Raw genomic sequence first — 16,328 nt, forward strand, 5'->3', positions numbered from 1 at the left:
TTCCAAGCCGCACTAAGCCTATAGCTATCAGAACGATTAAAGTTATTTCTGTTTCTCTCAATTTCAAAGGATTCTCTAATTAGTCTTTGCCAGTAATAATTAGTTTTACACAACACTTCAACGTTATCAAAATCAATTGAATGTCCTTGTTGACAAGCATGTTCTGCCACTGCCGACAGCTGTGTTTGAGATAATTTAATATTTCTTTGGTGTTCTTTTAGTCTTATGCTGATGTTACGTCCCGTCTGTCCAATATAGCATCTGCCACATAAATAATTAATCCGAAATACACCTTCTGTTGATAATTTAGGTAATTCGTCTTTCGTGCAAGATACTAGTTTTTGAATTTTGTGTACTTTACCAAATCTTACTGTAATGTTTTGCTTTTGCAAAACACGGGCTAATTTGTCAGTTACTCCTGAGATATATGGAATTTTAATTGTTTTAAGAATCTGATCGCTTTCAGCAGTGTTGCTTTGCGATCATGATTTGGCATTCAGTGCTCTGTTAATTTGAGTATTATTGTAGCCATTCTGTCGTAATGCTTCGTTAACGTGTTTGATCTCGATTTAAAGCTTTTGTGACTGCAGTAATTCATATTCTTAGTTCTTTCGGTAAAGTCACGTTGAAGGGAAACAAAAAAATAATAAAATATATATAAAACAATAAAAATTCTCACGACGTTTCGACCATAACACAAACGGTCGTCTTCAGGTGTGTTGGTTTGTATGAATTTATTTTTAAACGGTGTATTTATTTATTAAAAAACCGTTAGCGCCACGCGCAGCGATTTGGCAGTTTATTTAGGACTAGTCCATCTATATTCTGAAAAGAGGAGGGGGGAGACGAATTTTTTTTTTATGTATGCTGTCTGAAAGCCACTGTAAGCGTGAACAATCAATTAAGACCTGAAATGGTTTATCAAATCTTTCCAATGATTGCTAAGATAGAATCCATCTTCTCGGTTAAAATTGTCTCTGTGCTTGTATATGTGGATAGCCTCATGAACGAATCTCTCATGGTAGCCAGATGGCTTACAAAGAACCTCTGTCTTGGAAAAGTCAATAGCATGTGAGCCTACTGAATTATAACAATAATCTGCCACGGCCGAGGTGTTGGTCCTACCGTGTTTAAGGTCTGCTTTGTGTTCACGAATGCGGTCCGAGACATGGCGTTTGGTTTCTCCAATGTAACTACTACCACAGAGGCAACTTAGTTTGTAGACACCAGGGTATTGTATGTCCGGAATCACATCTTTTACAGACGGAACCAGATCACGGATTTTATGTAATGTGTTGAAACGGACCTGGATCTTGTGTTTATTCAAGATTTTGGAGATATTTTTAAATAAATAAATAAATACACCGTTTAAATTAAATTTATGCAAACCAACACACCTGAAGACGACAGTTTGTGTTATGGTCGAAACGTCGTGAGAATTTGTATTGTTTTATATATATTTTATTATTTTGTTGTTTCCCTTCAACGTGACTTTACCGAAAGAACTAAGAATATGAATTACTGCAGTCACGAAAGCTTTAAATCAAAAGTTTACAAGATATTGAGGGAACACAGTTCTTTTGCAATTAAGGTCATGGGTAAAATGCAGATCAATAGACGTCTAGCTACACATGTGCAGCCCTTTTGTAAATCCACTGTTGGATGATAGCTACACCACACTGGAGGTTACCTGACCATACTTCATCATGCTGTTGGAGCATAGCATCACAGTAAACAATAGATGCCCTCTGCTGACCACCACATAGCCCCGGACTTGCCTACGACTATATACGTGACTTTACCGAAAGAACCAAGAATATATTTGCCTATGACAATCCGGTATACGTGGTGGTCAATCACCTCAGCACTATCCAGGCTCAACCCTATTTAGCTTCCAAGTTCTGATGAAATCTGGTTCATTCTGGGAAATGTATGACCTTTACTTAAAATACAATCTCACATCACTTGATGCAAGACGAAATCTACATTGGGCTCTGCCATCCATAAAATCTCTTATTGTTAAATCTGTGCTATACTTAATATATTAACCCCATTCTTAAACCCAAGAAACATAAGACGCCCATCGAATTTACTTTTAAATCTCCCAAGAACAAGAAAAGGAATAGGTGACAAAGCATTTGCCATTGCAGCACCAACGTTTCGGAGCAACCTTGTTTCCACCATTAATATCGTAAATTTTCCTTCAACTAATATTATCAAGCAGAAGCTTAGTTCTGGATACCACTGCATTTCTAAATGTGATTCGTAACTTTCATCCTTCCCATGTATTCTTTGTGACATTTTCACGTACAATTTTATTGAGGGACTTTGTGTTGTCTGGGACTGTTTTTGCTGTCGTTTTGCTGCCTTGCCCAAGCTTGGAAATTGGGCAAGGGCATCCTTATTTTTGCGAGAATTCGTTATAATGAGCAATTTTAATTTCAACCCAGTTTGTTCGCAAAACGAGCAATTGTTTGTGAAACGAGCGGAAACTGATTGATGAAATGCGTGCTGTGGCGCCAGGGCCGCAGTTTGTGGTTTGCATCGCGCGCTTTCAGATGCGCTTCTGCGGCCATCTGGAACGTTGGTGAAGGGAGGGTGGCGCTAATTATTTGCAGATGCTGAGGACAGGCACCTGCATTCACTGTAGTTCTTCATGTGTGGTAAATGTGACATTTGATTTTATATTGTTCAAGAGTGGGAAATGTTGGGGCTGAAAAGTAACGTCATTTAACATGGAAGTCAATGGCGAAACTGTGATCGTTTAACGAATTTTTACTTAACGAGCAATTTCCGTGGAAAGTTTCTCGCTTTTAAGCGAGACACGCCTGTACTTGATCTATTTTAGTTTTATTTTTAGTGATTTGCTTAATTTTCCTATACGTTGTCATCCTATCGTTTTTTTTGTATTGTAAATTTCTGACCCATCCCGACTGGACCTCTGTAAAAAAAAGTTTCATAGCTCATCGGATTTTTTTCCAGGATATAAATCCTGATTCTGATTTGGTCAAAGGCTATCAACCCACCCTTCACAGTGCCACCACAAGGCAATTACACGTTACTAGTTTTACTACCCGGCTTCGCCCGGGACTTGGATTCTTGTCTTGGACGAATACACGGCCTACGCGGAGGGTGGGGGGGATGCGTGACGTCGGCAGGCACACTGCGTGACGCTACGGCATACTTTTTGCATTGTGAAAGTCTGGAAGCTGCCCATATGCCAAATTTCAAGTTTGTTGCATGTCGGGAAGTATGCTAAACATTTCGAACAGGCACGCATTCACAAATTTCCCTTTTATATATAAGTATATTCTACAAAATTAAAGTCCTTACGTCCGTGTGGAATCCAGTGTCGTCAAGCCCTTGCTCCGGCTTAGCAGTGCACGGCGTTCCTTGAGCCAAGAACTCCACCTTGACCCGTGTGCCCTCAGGGTCATCTTTGGTGCCGTCCATCGGTGGTTGCTTGACCGGGACTTGGCCAAATTCAGGAGCGCTTGTGGAGTTCTCCTCAGGGTTGAAGGTTGTTTTTTTCTCCCAAGCACTCGGTGGAGTAATGCGAACATGTTGCCATATTATCGCCGACATCACCATCAAGGTAATGAGCTTAGACATTTTCGAGGAGTGAGCTGGAAAAGCCGCCTCTCCAGATCGCCAGCGAAGCGCGCTTCACTCCCGAGACGTCCCTCACGAATGCCGCGAGGAGCGGCCACGTGACCAAATCGCTATGGCTACAATCTGGATGTGACGTCACCGGAAGAGCGCGCTTATTTGGGCATTTTCGATTTAAAGCTTATTTCGCACAGGTAAATATTCGCGATTCTTTTTTGCATCGTCGTGCTTGGTTGATATTCGAGGGGTCGCATTTTAAACGGCTTGACACGAAATACTGTACGTGACTGTAGCGTGCCCAGACCAAGGATCTGTACCATCCTCGCACAACCCAGTTTAGTTAAACCCAGGGGTTGGGTCGTTGGCAACCTAGCCTGAATGTTTTAAACTCTCACAAGTGCTCAGGTTTCCTCCTACGTCTAACCACTCGTCGATTGCCCAGTAACACCTTCATATATCGAGGACCACACGAGCTGTGTCATTTATGGATGGCCCCTTAGTGCTTGATACCTGCGTGTGCCGAGGGTAGAAATACTCGCCCGATCTTCGGGTTACAGGATGAGGATGACTTCACAAGGAAAGTTCGAGAGAGAGAGACAGTGATGTCGTCGGGGATGTCAAGACAAGATTGAAACGAGAGTAAATTCCACGTTTGCAGTACTGGTATGGTATGGATTTCTTTTTATTGAACAGACATTTGCTGAGGAAGATGCATGCATTTAAAAAAAAGTTATTTTCACCTCAAGAAACCTCCCAGGATATTTCAATGTTGCTGAATTGAATATTGTCTGGGGTGGTGCTAAAAGTAATATGAAATTTTCCTGGTGAAGTGTAAAAAAAAACGCGAATGAGTTTTTCTTTTCACGTTCAACCCTTCGCAAATTGAAGTGCTGCAATAAAACAGCACTTAGCGAATACCAGCAAATAATTAGTAGCTATTTACATTCTAGATTTAAAGCTTTCGTGTTTCTAGGATCCATACTCTTTGGTTCTATTGGGTAAAGTCACGTAGGTGAAAATAAAATAACAAAAAATCACGACGTTTCGGCCACAACACAAGCGGCCTTCATCAGATGAAGGGACGAGACTGTCTGGAGGACAGCGCTGGAGTGAGAGAAGCCACGCTTAGATCACGACCTTTAAGCTGTCAAGGCGCTTTGTTTTCTTGTCACACAGCTTAAAGGTCGTGATCTAAGCGTGGCTTCTCTCACTCCAGCGCTGTCCTCCAGACAGTCTCGTCCCTTCACCTGATGAAGGCCGCTTGTGTTGTGGCCGAAACGTCGTGATTTTTTGTTATTTTATTTTCACCTACGTGACTTTACCCAATAGAACCAAAGAGTATAGCTATTTACATGTTTGGCCGTTTTAACCTTTCTAGCTACGCATCCTAAACTTGCAAAAAATAACTTGTTGTGAAAACACAATTGATGTTTTAATCAAATCGCAATCACAAATATCACCATACTAAATTGTTGAATATTTTATTCGAAAGCTCATTGCATGTTGTTTAATTTATGTACATATGGCCTCACGTGGTATACTGTATATATGTACCGTTCATTGTGCATTGAACAGTTCCACTATATTGGTGCAATGGAGATGCCTGATATGAAACGACCATGAAGTGGCAAAATACCAAAATGCTGTCATTTAGCTATTCCCCTTCTCTTGCTATTCCTCCTTTGTTGAAGGTGCTCCATTTACATTGGTTTACTATATGGTCCATAGTTTTGGTTACATGCCCACAATCGCAATGTGGCATGTGTCTTTACTATTCCATTCATGATGAAGATGTGTGCGTCAACCTAATGATGTTCTAGTACGGTTGATGGTTCCACCGTGTCTTCGAGGAATGTCAAAGCTAGGGGGTTTGATATTTGGGTCTAGGATAAGGTGTTTATTATGGATGCTAGCGTTATTTCCGAGCTGGATGCTATTCTAGGATGGTGCCAACCAGAGCTGAACGTTGAGCTCTTGGTTGGTGAAGGGTTGGTGCTTGTCGCTGGCAAGAACACGTGTGACACCTCTGAGGATATTTGGTGGCAAAATGTTCTCCAGAACAGGGAGCCAGAGGGTTGGTGTCTGTTTTAGTGTTCCAGTTATGATGCACATTACATTGTTTGTGTATATAGCAGTTTTGTGTATCAGCTCCCAGGCCAGGCTGGAGCACAACATATTGCCACTGAGTAGAACGATGAGAGGGTAGCAGTTCGCAGCACATAAGCTGAGAGCACCCTAGGTTGTTCCTGTAAGTTTATGCAGCAGAGCCATTCTTGATTTGGTCTTTTCACGGATCTGGCTCATGTGGGGCTTGAAGGAGAGGCTTCTGTCCTTGATAACCCCTTTAGAGTAGGGTCACAGCACGCTGAGCTATCACATGACACATCAATGGTGGCATCTGCTGCTTGATTTTTGAGGTGGAAAGCACAAGTGATTTTGGAGGGATTTCTTAGGCGTCTGCATGCAGTAACAAATGTATTCCCAATGAAGTTTGATCAGCTGCTGAAGTATTAGCAATGTTTTGGGGGTTTGTGCCCTGCGCATAAAGGACTATGTCACCTGCACAGGAACTTTCGAGATGATGTACACGGCAGGGCACTTAAAGGTATGTTAAATCATTTCCGGTGTGAGGACTAAATTGTTCCAGTGCTAGTGAGGGAGGCTATTGTTCGTAATTATCTTGCAGCTGTATTTACCAGCGAGAGGTGTACCCTCAAAGTACTGTCGCTGAGCTCCACGTCGACTATTTGTGGAGTAAACCAGCATCGGATGATATTGGGTATCTTCAGCAGGCGGCCATGAGGCCCAAACGGTGTCAACGGCAGCAGCAGAGAGGTCAATCATGGCTGTGCCGGTTCTCTGTTGGCGCTGGAAACCATCTTCTAATGGGGGCGGTGAAGACAATGATCTGTTTACAGTAGCTGCTACAGCTATAAGAGATTTTTTATTTAGATCGCGTAAATATAAAAATGTGTCGTTAAACCCGCCACCACCCGACACAGACAACTAGTAAGGGTTGTAATGTAAACAGAACATGCCAATTCGTCACTCGTACAGCACACCAGTGTGTTTGAGAGCCAAGCCACAACATTTACAATCTGAGTACGACATTTCGCCAGTAATTACAACTAGCTTCATCAGGCGACAGCCAGATTTGCTATGGCCAGTTCGAAATCCAGCTTGTTCGGGAGCTAAATATCAACAATAAGGTAAAAGTGCAGCCCTGCAATTGCTTACTGACACCATTGCTGGTTGAAGGGCCTCGATTAGGAGATCTAGAGAGCCCTAGAAGATATTTTGGTCCAGTTCCACACTGGCCAGCAGTATAGAATGAGTAAATGTGGACAACATTCAGAGGTAGTCGAATTTTTTTTTATTTTTACAACTCCATTAGGGGTTCCAATAACAACATACAAGTGTGTATACGAGTGTGTGTGTTTGTGTATCAGTGTGTGCACGGGGGGCGGTGGTGTAGTAGTTGGTGCACTTCGCGATGAACCCTGCCACCAGAGTTAATTTCCAGTTCAAGGCCACCAACACCAGTGATGATATCTGAACTGGTCCTGGACCTCCCCTCGGTCGACTTGGCCCGAAATGAGTTCCTGGAGTTGTGTGTAAATGTCCGTGCTGGAGAGAGAGGGCATGGTGTTGGCCACCCACCCCCTTGTGTTCCATGCCAGCCTTCCACAGCACTTTTCCCCAACAGTCCGTATAGCTGCGTGTGTGAGTGTTTGCGTGTGCGTAGGTCTCCGTGTGTGTGAGTGTATGTAGTTTCATCTAACGGCTGGAGGTTTTGGGCATGGAGAAGACGTACACATTGGTTGTTTGTTGCCCGTTTCGTGCTTTGGTGATGTGAACCGTGCATCTGTTCATGGCGGAGTTCTCCTCAATGAAGCAAATGTCCTGTCGGTCTTTCATCTTGCGGTTGAAGGTGTGGTAAGTAACGGGGGTGTTGCGGGGTTGAATCTTTTTGTAGTATTCAAGTTTGTTGGCATATTTGCGAATGTATGCCCATTGGTCCACTTGGGTGTTTTCGTTGTGGCGGGAATAGTGTATCTCCTTGTAGGGTTTCTGGAATCGTTGTCCAGTCGGATCGATGGCCTCGTAGACTTCAGGCTCCGGGTCTGGCTTGTATTCCTGCCGCTGCCAAATCGCCACCCGATTTATTTCAGAAGGTTGCAGGTCAATATCTTCATGAGCAACGTTTTCAATGGTGGCTGGAGATTTCGGAAGTCTTTTCTTCATTTTCCTTCGGACTTTTTTTAGTTTGTTTTTCAACGTATTCATGTTGCGACACACAGTCCTGATCTTCTTGCTGATGGGCGGTGACAGGTCCTTAGAAAAAAACAAAAGCAAAGAAATGTTTTAGGAAAGGTATCATCAGTAGCAATGTTCTATCTCTAGCTGAATGGAAACATCCAACATGCTATCTCCATCTCACAGGATCCCATGATACCACAATACATGAATATATTTACATTTTATAATTATATGCTTGCTGTCACCAGAGGAAGCTCTAGAGCAGGGGTGGGTAACGTCCGGCCCGCAGGCCGTATGAGGCCCGCAAATTCATATGGTCTGGCCCTGCCAAGGCTACCGCAGGTGGGACTCGAAATTCAATAAATCTAGGAGCAAACCTGGAAAAGCAGTTGCGAGTAGCAACATCATCAATACCAGCAAACATCATCACACGCCCCACCAAAGAGAGGCAGACTCATGCCATCACATTAGAGGTGATTTAATTCAATGTTTGACACAATATAACAGGCTAATTTTTAAGTTGATAATTTTGTATGGCCTGCGAATGATGTTATAAATATCCAAATGGCCCTTGGCAGAAAAAAGGTTCCCCACCCCCGGCCTAGAGTGTAAGTGGACTCTTATTCCACACTGACTAGATGTGTTTAAAGAGTTGGGAGGTACCAACACTAAACCCCACCACATACGACCTTCCAGTCGATTGTGGTTTACACATTCATCGTATGAACTTTGCATTTCATCCATAATAGAGGTTTGTTTGGGTTATATCGCGTAAATATATAAATGTGTCATTAAACCCGCCACCACCCCGACACAGCCAATTAGTAAGGTTTGTCACGTAAACAGAAGATGCCAATTCGTTACTAGTACAGCACAACGGTGTGTTGGAGAGCCAAGCCACAACATTTACAATCTGAGTATGACTCTTCGCCAGTAATTACAACTAGTTTCATCAGGTGACAGCCAGATTCGTGGATGGGGGGGATTAATGAATACATATTAAAGACTATGCATTCAATACCCTGTTGATTTGTGCATCATTGTAACTTTTCAATTGCAGCACTTCTTTAACATGTTTAATTTCACTTCTCAGACTATCAACTTTCTTAGCCCGATGTACAGTGAGGGAAAAAAGTATTTGATCCCCTGCTGATTTTGTATGTTTGCCCACTGACAAAGAAATGATCAGTCTATAATTTTAATGGTAGGTTTATTTGAACAGTGAGAGACAGAATAACAACAAAAAAATCCAGAAAAACGCATGTCAAAAATGTTATAAATTGATTTGCATTTTAATGAGGGAAATAAGTATTTGACCCCTCTGCAAAACATGACTTAGTACTTGGTGGCAAAACCCTTGTTGGCAATTACAGAGGTCAGACGTTTCTTGTAGTTGGCCACCAGGTTTGCACACATCTCAGGAGGGATTTTGTCCCACTCCTCTTTGCAGATCTCCAAGTCATTAAGGTTTCGAGGCTGACGTTTGGCAACTCGAACCTTCAGCTCCCTCCACAGATTAAGGTCTGGAGACCGGCTAGGCCACTCCAGGACCTAAATGTGCTTCTTCTTGAGCCACTCCTTTGTTGCCTTGGCCGTGTGTTTTGGGTCATTGTCATGCTGGAATCCCCATCCACGACCCATTTTCAATGCCCTGGCTGAGGGAAGGAGGTTCTCACCCAAGATTTGAAGGTACATGGCCCCGTCCATCGTCCCTTTGATGCGGTGAAGTTGTCCTGTCCCCTTAGCAGAAAAACACCCCCAAAGCTTAATGTTTCCACCTCCATGTTTGACGGTGGGGATGGTGTTCTTGGGGTAATAGGCAGCATTCCTCCTCCTCCAAACACGGCGAGTTGAGTTGATGCCAAAGAGCTCTATTTTGGTCTCATCTGACCACAACACTTTCACCCAGTTGTCCTCTGAATCATTCAGATGTTCATTGGCAAACTTCAAACGGGCATGTATATGTGCTTTCTTGAGCAGGGGGACCTTGCGGGCGCTGCAGGATTTCAGTCCTTCACGGCGTAGTGTGTTACCAATTGTTTTCTTGGTAACTATGGTCCCAGCTGCCTTGACATCATTGACAAGATCCTCCCGTGTAGTTCTGGGCTGATTCCTCACCGTTCTCATAATCATTGCAACTCCATGAGGTGAGATCTTGCATGGAGCCCCAGGCCGAGGAAGATTTACAGTTCTTTTGTGTTTCTTCCATTTGCGAATAATCGCACCAACTGTTGTCACCTTCTCACCAAGCTGCTTGGCAATCGTCTTGTAGTCCATTCCAGCCTTGTGTAGGTCTACAGTCTTATCTCTGACATCCTTGGAGAGCTCTTTGGTCTTGGTCATGGTGGAGAGTTTGGAATCCGATTGATTAATTGCTTCTGTGGACAGGTGTCTTTTATACAGGTAGCAAGCTGAGATTAGGAGCACTCCCTTTAAGAGTGTGCTCCTAATCTCAGCTCGTTACCTGTATAAAAGACACCTGGGAGCCAGAAATCTTTCTGATTGAGAGGGGGTCAAATACTTATTTCCCTCATTAAAATGCAAATAAATTTATAACATTTTTGACATTCGTTTTTCTGGATTTTTGTTGTTGTTATTCTGCCTCTCACTGTTGAAATAAACCTACCATTAAAATTATAGACTGATCATTTCTTTGTCAGTGGGCAAAGGTACAAAATCAGCAGGGGAGCAAATACTTTTTCCCTCACTGTATGAGCGTCTTGATGAGAGCAGATTTCTACGCGGGGTGATGGTGTGACTGCATTCAGATAGGAGTCAATGTGCATTTGTTTTTTTTGGTAAACGCTGTGTGTTATTTTACCATTTCGACCACGTCCGAGCAGAATATTCAGAAATGGTAGAGTTCTACCAGCTTCCACTTCCATGATGAACTGCATTTCATGAGCAGTGTGCTAACCATTACAAAATGGCAGCGGGTCATCATAGCAGGTCATGTCAAACGCCAGTGGATATCCTGCTCAAATGAGCATTAAACCAGAGATAGCAATTACACATTCCTATAGGATGTACTTTTTTGTTCATAGAGCAACCACTGTTGATTTCCCCACAAAGTGGTACTTATTTCATCAGACCCCGAGGGATTGAGTCATTCACGCTAAGCCTCCGAGCTGGTCTAAAAATCAAAAGCCAGGATTTGTTTTATTCAGACTAATTGCATTGGTGATGATGAGCTGTCCCCCTTACCTTTCGGGATTGCAGCCACAGCCAGACTTGCACGAAAAGCAAGATGCTGTTGACGATGTCATCGGGGTGGATGATCTTGGCATAATCGGATGCGGTCTGAAAACAAGACATTGACATTTCAGAGATTAGTTCATTGAAGGATTGGTCCATTATTTTAATTAACACGTTTTTTCCTGCTAGACCTTGGGAATTATCTGCATGCAGGCACAAGTGTAAGGGTTTGTGCCAAGTCCAGACTTTCGCCATGATTTCGCCACGATTCAAGACCACATCTGGAGTACGTCAAGGATGCATGCTTGCACCGGCGCTGTTTTGTCAGGTAATCGACTGGATCATGTAAACATGACCCATGACCTTGGAGTCAAGATTGGCCGGCACCACTTCACTGACCTCGACTACGCTGATGATGCAGCCTTGTTTGTTGAGAAGCATCACACTTTCACACCAGTCCTCCAATATTTCCACAACAATGCAATAAAAATGGGACTAACTGTTTCATGGCAGAAAACAAAAGTCCAGAAGTTTAACACGTAGGCTTTCGCGACCAATATTATTCATAATAAAGGTTTTTGGGTTAGATCGGGTTATTTATAAATGTGTCGAAACCGTCCACCACCCGACACGGCCAATCAGCAAAATAAAGTGTCACGTTGACAAAAGACAATTAAATTTTGATTTAAAGCTTTCGTGACTGCAGTAATTCATATTCTTAGTTTTTTCGGTAAAGTCACGTTGAAGAGAAACAACAAAATAACAAAATATATATAAAACAATAAAAAATTCTCACGACGTTTCGACCATAACTCAAACGGTCATCATCAGGTGTGTCGGTTTGCATAAATTTATTTTGAAAACGGCATATTTATTTATATATATATAAATAACGTTTGCGTCACGCGCAACGATGGCAGTTTGCCAGGACTAGTCCATCTATTTTTTGAAAAGAGGAGGGGGGAGACGAAATTTGTTTTTATGTATGCTGTCTGAAAGGCACTGTAAGCGTGAACAATCAATCAAGAACTGAAATGATTTATCAAATCTTTCCAATGATTGCTAAGATAGAATCCATCTTCTCGGTTGAAATTGTCTCTGTGTTTGTATATGTGGATAGCCTCATGAACGAATCTCTCATGGAAGCCAGATGGCTTACAAAGAACCTCCGTCTTGGAAAAGTCAATGGCATGTGAGCCTACTGAATTAGAACAATGATCTGCTACGGCCGAGGTGTTGGTCCTACCGTGTTTAAGGTCTGCTTTATGTTCACGAATGCGGTCCGAGATATGGCGTTTGGTTTCTCCAATGTAACTACTACCACAGAGGCAACTTAGTTTGTAGACACCAGGGTATTGTATGTCCGGAATCACATCTTTTACAGACGGAACCAGATCACGGATTTTATGTAATGTGTTGAAACGGACCTGGATCTTGTGTTTATTCAAGATTTTGGAGATCTTTTTTGTAATCCCAGCAATGTAGGGTAAAGTGATGGTTTTGAAAGGCTCCTCAAGAGGGTTCTTCTTCATGGTTTGAGTGACGCAAACGTTATTTATATATATAAATAAATATGCCGTTTTCAAAATAAATTTATGCAAACCGACACACCTGATGATGACCGTTTGAGTTATGGTCGAAACGTCGTGAGAATTTTTTATTGTTTTATATATATTGTTATTTTGTTGTTTCTCTTCAACGTGACTTTACCGAAAAAACTAAGAATATAAAAGACAATTAGTTCACTACTTTAGCCCACCGGTGTGTTGAAGAGTGAATCCACAACATTTACAGTTTGAATATGACGTTTCGCTGGTAATTACATCCAGCATAATCGGGCAATTCGCCAGAATGGTAAAGCCCTCACTTGCTCTCGGTCTTAAATAGAGCAGCAGGGTGACTTCATCATTTAACTCATTTCAGGTGCAGTGAATTGAGGCGGAGGGGGGGGGGTATTGTAATTATATAATCGATTGGCAATCAGTCAATGGTTATGATTAGTAATGAGTTGTAGATTGGTAATTAGTTGTAAGGTGTGTTATTGTGATTATATGCTACATTAGTAATCCGTTAATGTGTTTCCCTTATAAGGAATTGTAATATGTATTATTTAATAATACGCTTCCAAGCCGCACTAAGCCTATAGCTATCAGAACGATTAAAGTTATTTCTGTTTCTCTCAATTTCAAAGGATTCTCTAATTAGTCTTTGCCAGTAATAATTAGTTTTACACAATACTTCAACGTTATCAAAATCAATTGAGTGTCCTTGTTGACAAGCATGTTTTGCCACTGCCGACAGCTGTGTTTGAGATAATTTAATATTTCTTTGGTGTTCTTTTAGTCTTATGCTGATGTTACGTCCCGTCTGTCCAATATAGCATCTGCCACATGAATAATTAATCCGAAATACACCTTCTGTTGATAATTTAGGTAATTCGTCTTTTGTGCAAGATACTAGTTTTTAAATTTTGTGTACTTTACCAAATCTTACTGTAATGTTTTGCTTTTGCAAAACACGGGCTAATTTGTCAGTTACTCCTGAGATATATGGAATTTTAATTGTTTTAAGAATCTGATCGCTTTCAGCAGTGTTGCTTTGCGATCGTGTTTTGGCATTCAGTGCTCTGTTAATTTGAGTATTATTGTAGCCATTCTGTCGTAATGCTTCTTTAACGTGTTTGATCTCGATTTAAAGCTTTCGTGACTGCAGTAATTTATGCAAACCAACACACCTGAAGACGACCTTTTGTGTTATGGTCGAAACGTCGTGAGAATTTTATTGTTTTATATGTATTTTATTATTTTGTTGTTTCCCTTCAACGTGACTTTACCGAAAGAACTAAGAATATGAATTACTGCAGTCACGAAAGCTTTAAATCAAAAGTTTACAAAATATTGAGGGAACACAGTTCTTTTGCAATTAAGGTCATGGGTAAAATGCAGATCAATAGACGTCTAGCTACACATGTGCAGCCCTCTTGTAAATCCACTGTTGGATGATAGCTACACCACACTGGAGGTTACCTGACCATACTTCATCATGCTGTTGGAGCATAGCATCACAGTAAACAATAGATGCCCTCTGCTGACCACCACATAGCCCCGGACTTGCCTACGACTATATACGTGACTTTACCGAAAGAACCAAGAATATATTTGCCTATGACAATCCGGTATACGTGGTGGTCAATCACCTCAGCACTATCCAGGCTCAACCCTATTTAGCTTCCAAGTTCTGATGAAATCTGGTTCATTCTGGGAAATGTATGACCTTTACTTAAAATACAATCTCACATCACTTGATGCAAGACGAAATCTACATTGGGCTCTGCCATCCATAAAATCTCTTATTGTTAAATCTGTGCTATACTTAATATATTAACCCCATTATTAAACCCAAGAAACATAAGACGCCCATCGAATTTACTTTTAAATCTCCAAAGAACAAGAAAAGGAATAGGTGACAAAGCATTTGCCATTGCAGCTCCAACGTTTCGGAGCAACCTTGTTTCCACCATTAATATCGTAAATTTTCCTTCAAATAATATTATCAAGCAGAAGCTTAGTTCTGGATACCACTGCATTTCTAAATGTGATTCGTAACTTTCATCCTTCCCATGTATTGTTTGTGACATTTTCACGTACAATTTTATTGAGGGACTTTGTGTTGTCTGGGACTGTTTTTGCTGTCGTTTTGCTGCCTTGCCCAAGCTTGGAAATTGGGCAAGGGCATCCTTATTTTTGCGAGAATTCGTTATAATGAGCAATTTTAATTTGAACCCAGTTTGTTCGCAAAACGAGCAATTGTTTGTGAAACGAGCGGAGACCGATTGATGAAATGCGTGCTGTGGCGCCAGGGCCGCAGTTTGTTGTTTGCATCGCGCGCTTTCAGATGCGCTTCTGCGGCCATCTGGAACGTTGGTGAAGGGAGGGTAGCGCTAATTATTTGCAGATGCTGAGGACAGGCACCTGCATTCACTGTAGTTCTTCATGTGTGGTAAATGTGACATTTGATTTTATATTGTTCAAGAGTGGGAAATGTTGGGGCTGAAAAGTAACGTCTTTTAACATGGAAGTCAATGGCGAAACTGTGATCGTTTAACGAATTTTTACTTAACGAGCAATTTCCGTGGAAAGTGTCTCGCTTTTAAGCGAGACACGCCTGTACTTGATCTATTTTAGTTTTATTTTTAGTGATTTGCTTAATTTTCCTATACGTTGTCATCCTATCGTTTTTTTTGTATTGTAAATTTCTGACCCATCCCGACTGGACCTCTGTAAAAAAAGTTTCATAGCTCATCGGATTTTTTTCCAGGATATAAATCCTGATTTATATCCTGGAATCCAAGTCCCGGCTTTGCCCGGGACTTGGATTCTTGTCTTGGACGAATACACGGCCTACGCGGAGGGTGGGGGGGATGCGTGACGTCGGCAGGCACACTGCGTGACGCTACGGCATACTTTTTGCATTGTGTAAGTCTGGAAGCTGCCCATATGCCAAATTTCAAGTTTGTTGCATGTCGGGAAGTATGCTAAACATTTCGAACAGACACGCATTCACAAATTTCCCTTTTATATATAAGTATATTCTACAAAATTAAAGTCCTTACGTCCGTGTGGAATCCAGTGTCGTCAAGCCCTTGCTCCGGCTTAGCAGTGCACGGCGTTCCTTGAGCCAAGAACTCCACCTTGACCCGTGTGCCCTCATGGTCATCTTTGGTGCCGTCCATCGGTGTTTGCTTGACGGGGACTTGGCCAAATTCAGGAGCGCTTGTGGAGTTCTCCTCAGGGTTGAAGGTTGTTTTTTTCTCCCAAGCACTCGGTGGAGTAATGCGAACATGTTGCCATATTATCGCCGACGTCACCATCAAGGTAATGAGCTTAGACATTTTCGAGGAGTGAGCTGGAAAAGCCGCCTCTCCAGATCGCCAGCGATGTGCGCTTCACTCCCGAGACGTCCCTCACGAATGCCGCGAAGAGCGGCCACGTGACCAAATCGCTATGGCTACAATATGGATGTGACGTCACCGGAAGACCGCGCTTATTTGGGCATTTTCGATTTAAAGTTTATTTCGCACAGGTAAATATTCGCGATTCTTTTTTGCATCGTCGTGCTTCGTTGATATTCGAGGGGTCGCATTTTAAACGGCTTGACACGAAATACTGTACGTGACTGTAGCGTGCCCAGACCAAGGATCTGTACCATCCTCGCACAACCCAGTTTAGTTAAACCCAGGGGTTGGGTCGTTGGCAACCCAGCCT

General features: G+C 42.2%; 1 protein-coding gene across 1 annotated transcript; it reads right to left on the reverse strand.

The window, feature by feature from the left end:
- Positions 1-6,959: 6,959 nt before the first annotated feature.
- Positions 6,960-16,043, reverse strand: LOC142923350 (uncharacterized). The gene is made up of 3 exons (XM_076064425.1): positions 15,677-16,043; positions 11,074-11,169; positions 6,960-7,944 (listed from the first exon to the last, which is right to left on the reverse strand). Exons 1-3 carry the CDS (start codon positions 15,953-15,955, stop codon positions 7,387-7,389), a joined length of 933 nt encoding a protein of 310 aa, XP_075920540.1. The 5' UTR covers positions 15,956-16,043; the 3' UTR covers positions 6,960-7,386.
- Between the last annotated feature and the right edge of the window lie 285 nt (positions 16,044-16,328).

This window comes from Petromyzon marinus, unplaced genomic scaffold (genome assembly GCF_048934315.1).
Source record: "Petromyzon marinus isolate PM22_M1 ecotype Great Lakes invasive population unplaced genomic scaffold, UKy_Petmar_22M1.pri1.0 PM_Scaffold_439, whole genome shotgun sequence".
Taxonomy (NCBI): domain Eukaryota; kingdom Metazoa; phylum Chordata; class Hyperoartia; order Petromyzontiformes; family Petromyzontidae; genus Petromyzon; species Petromyzon marinus.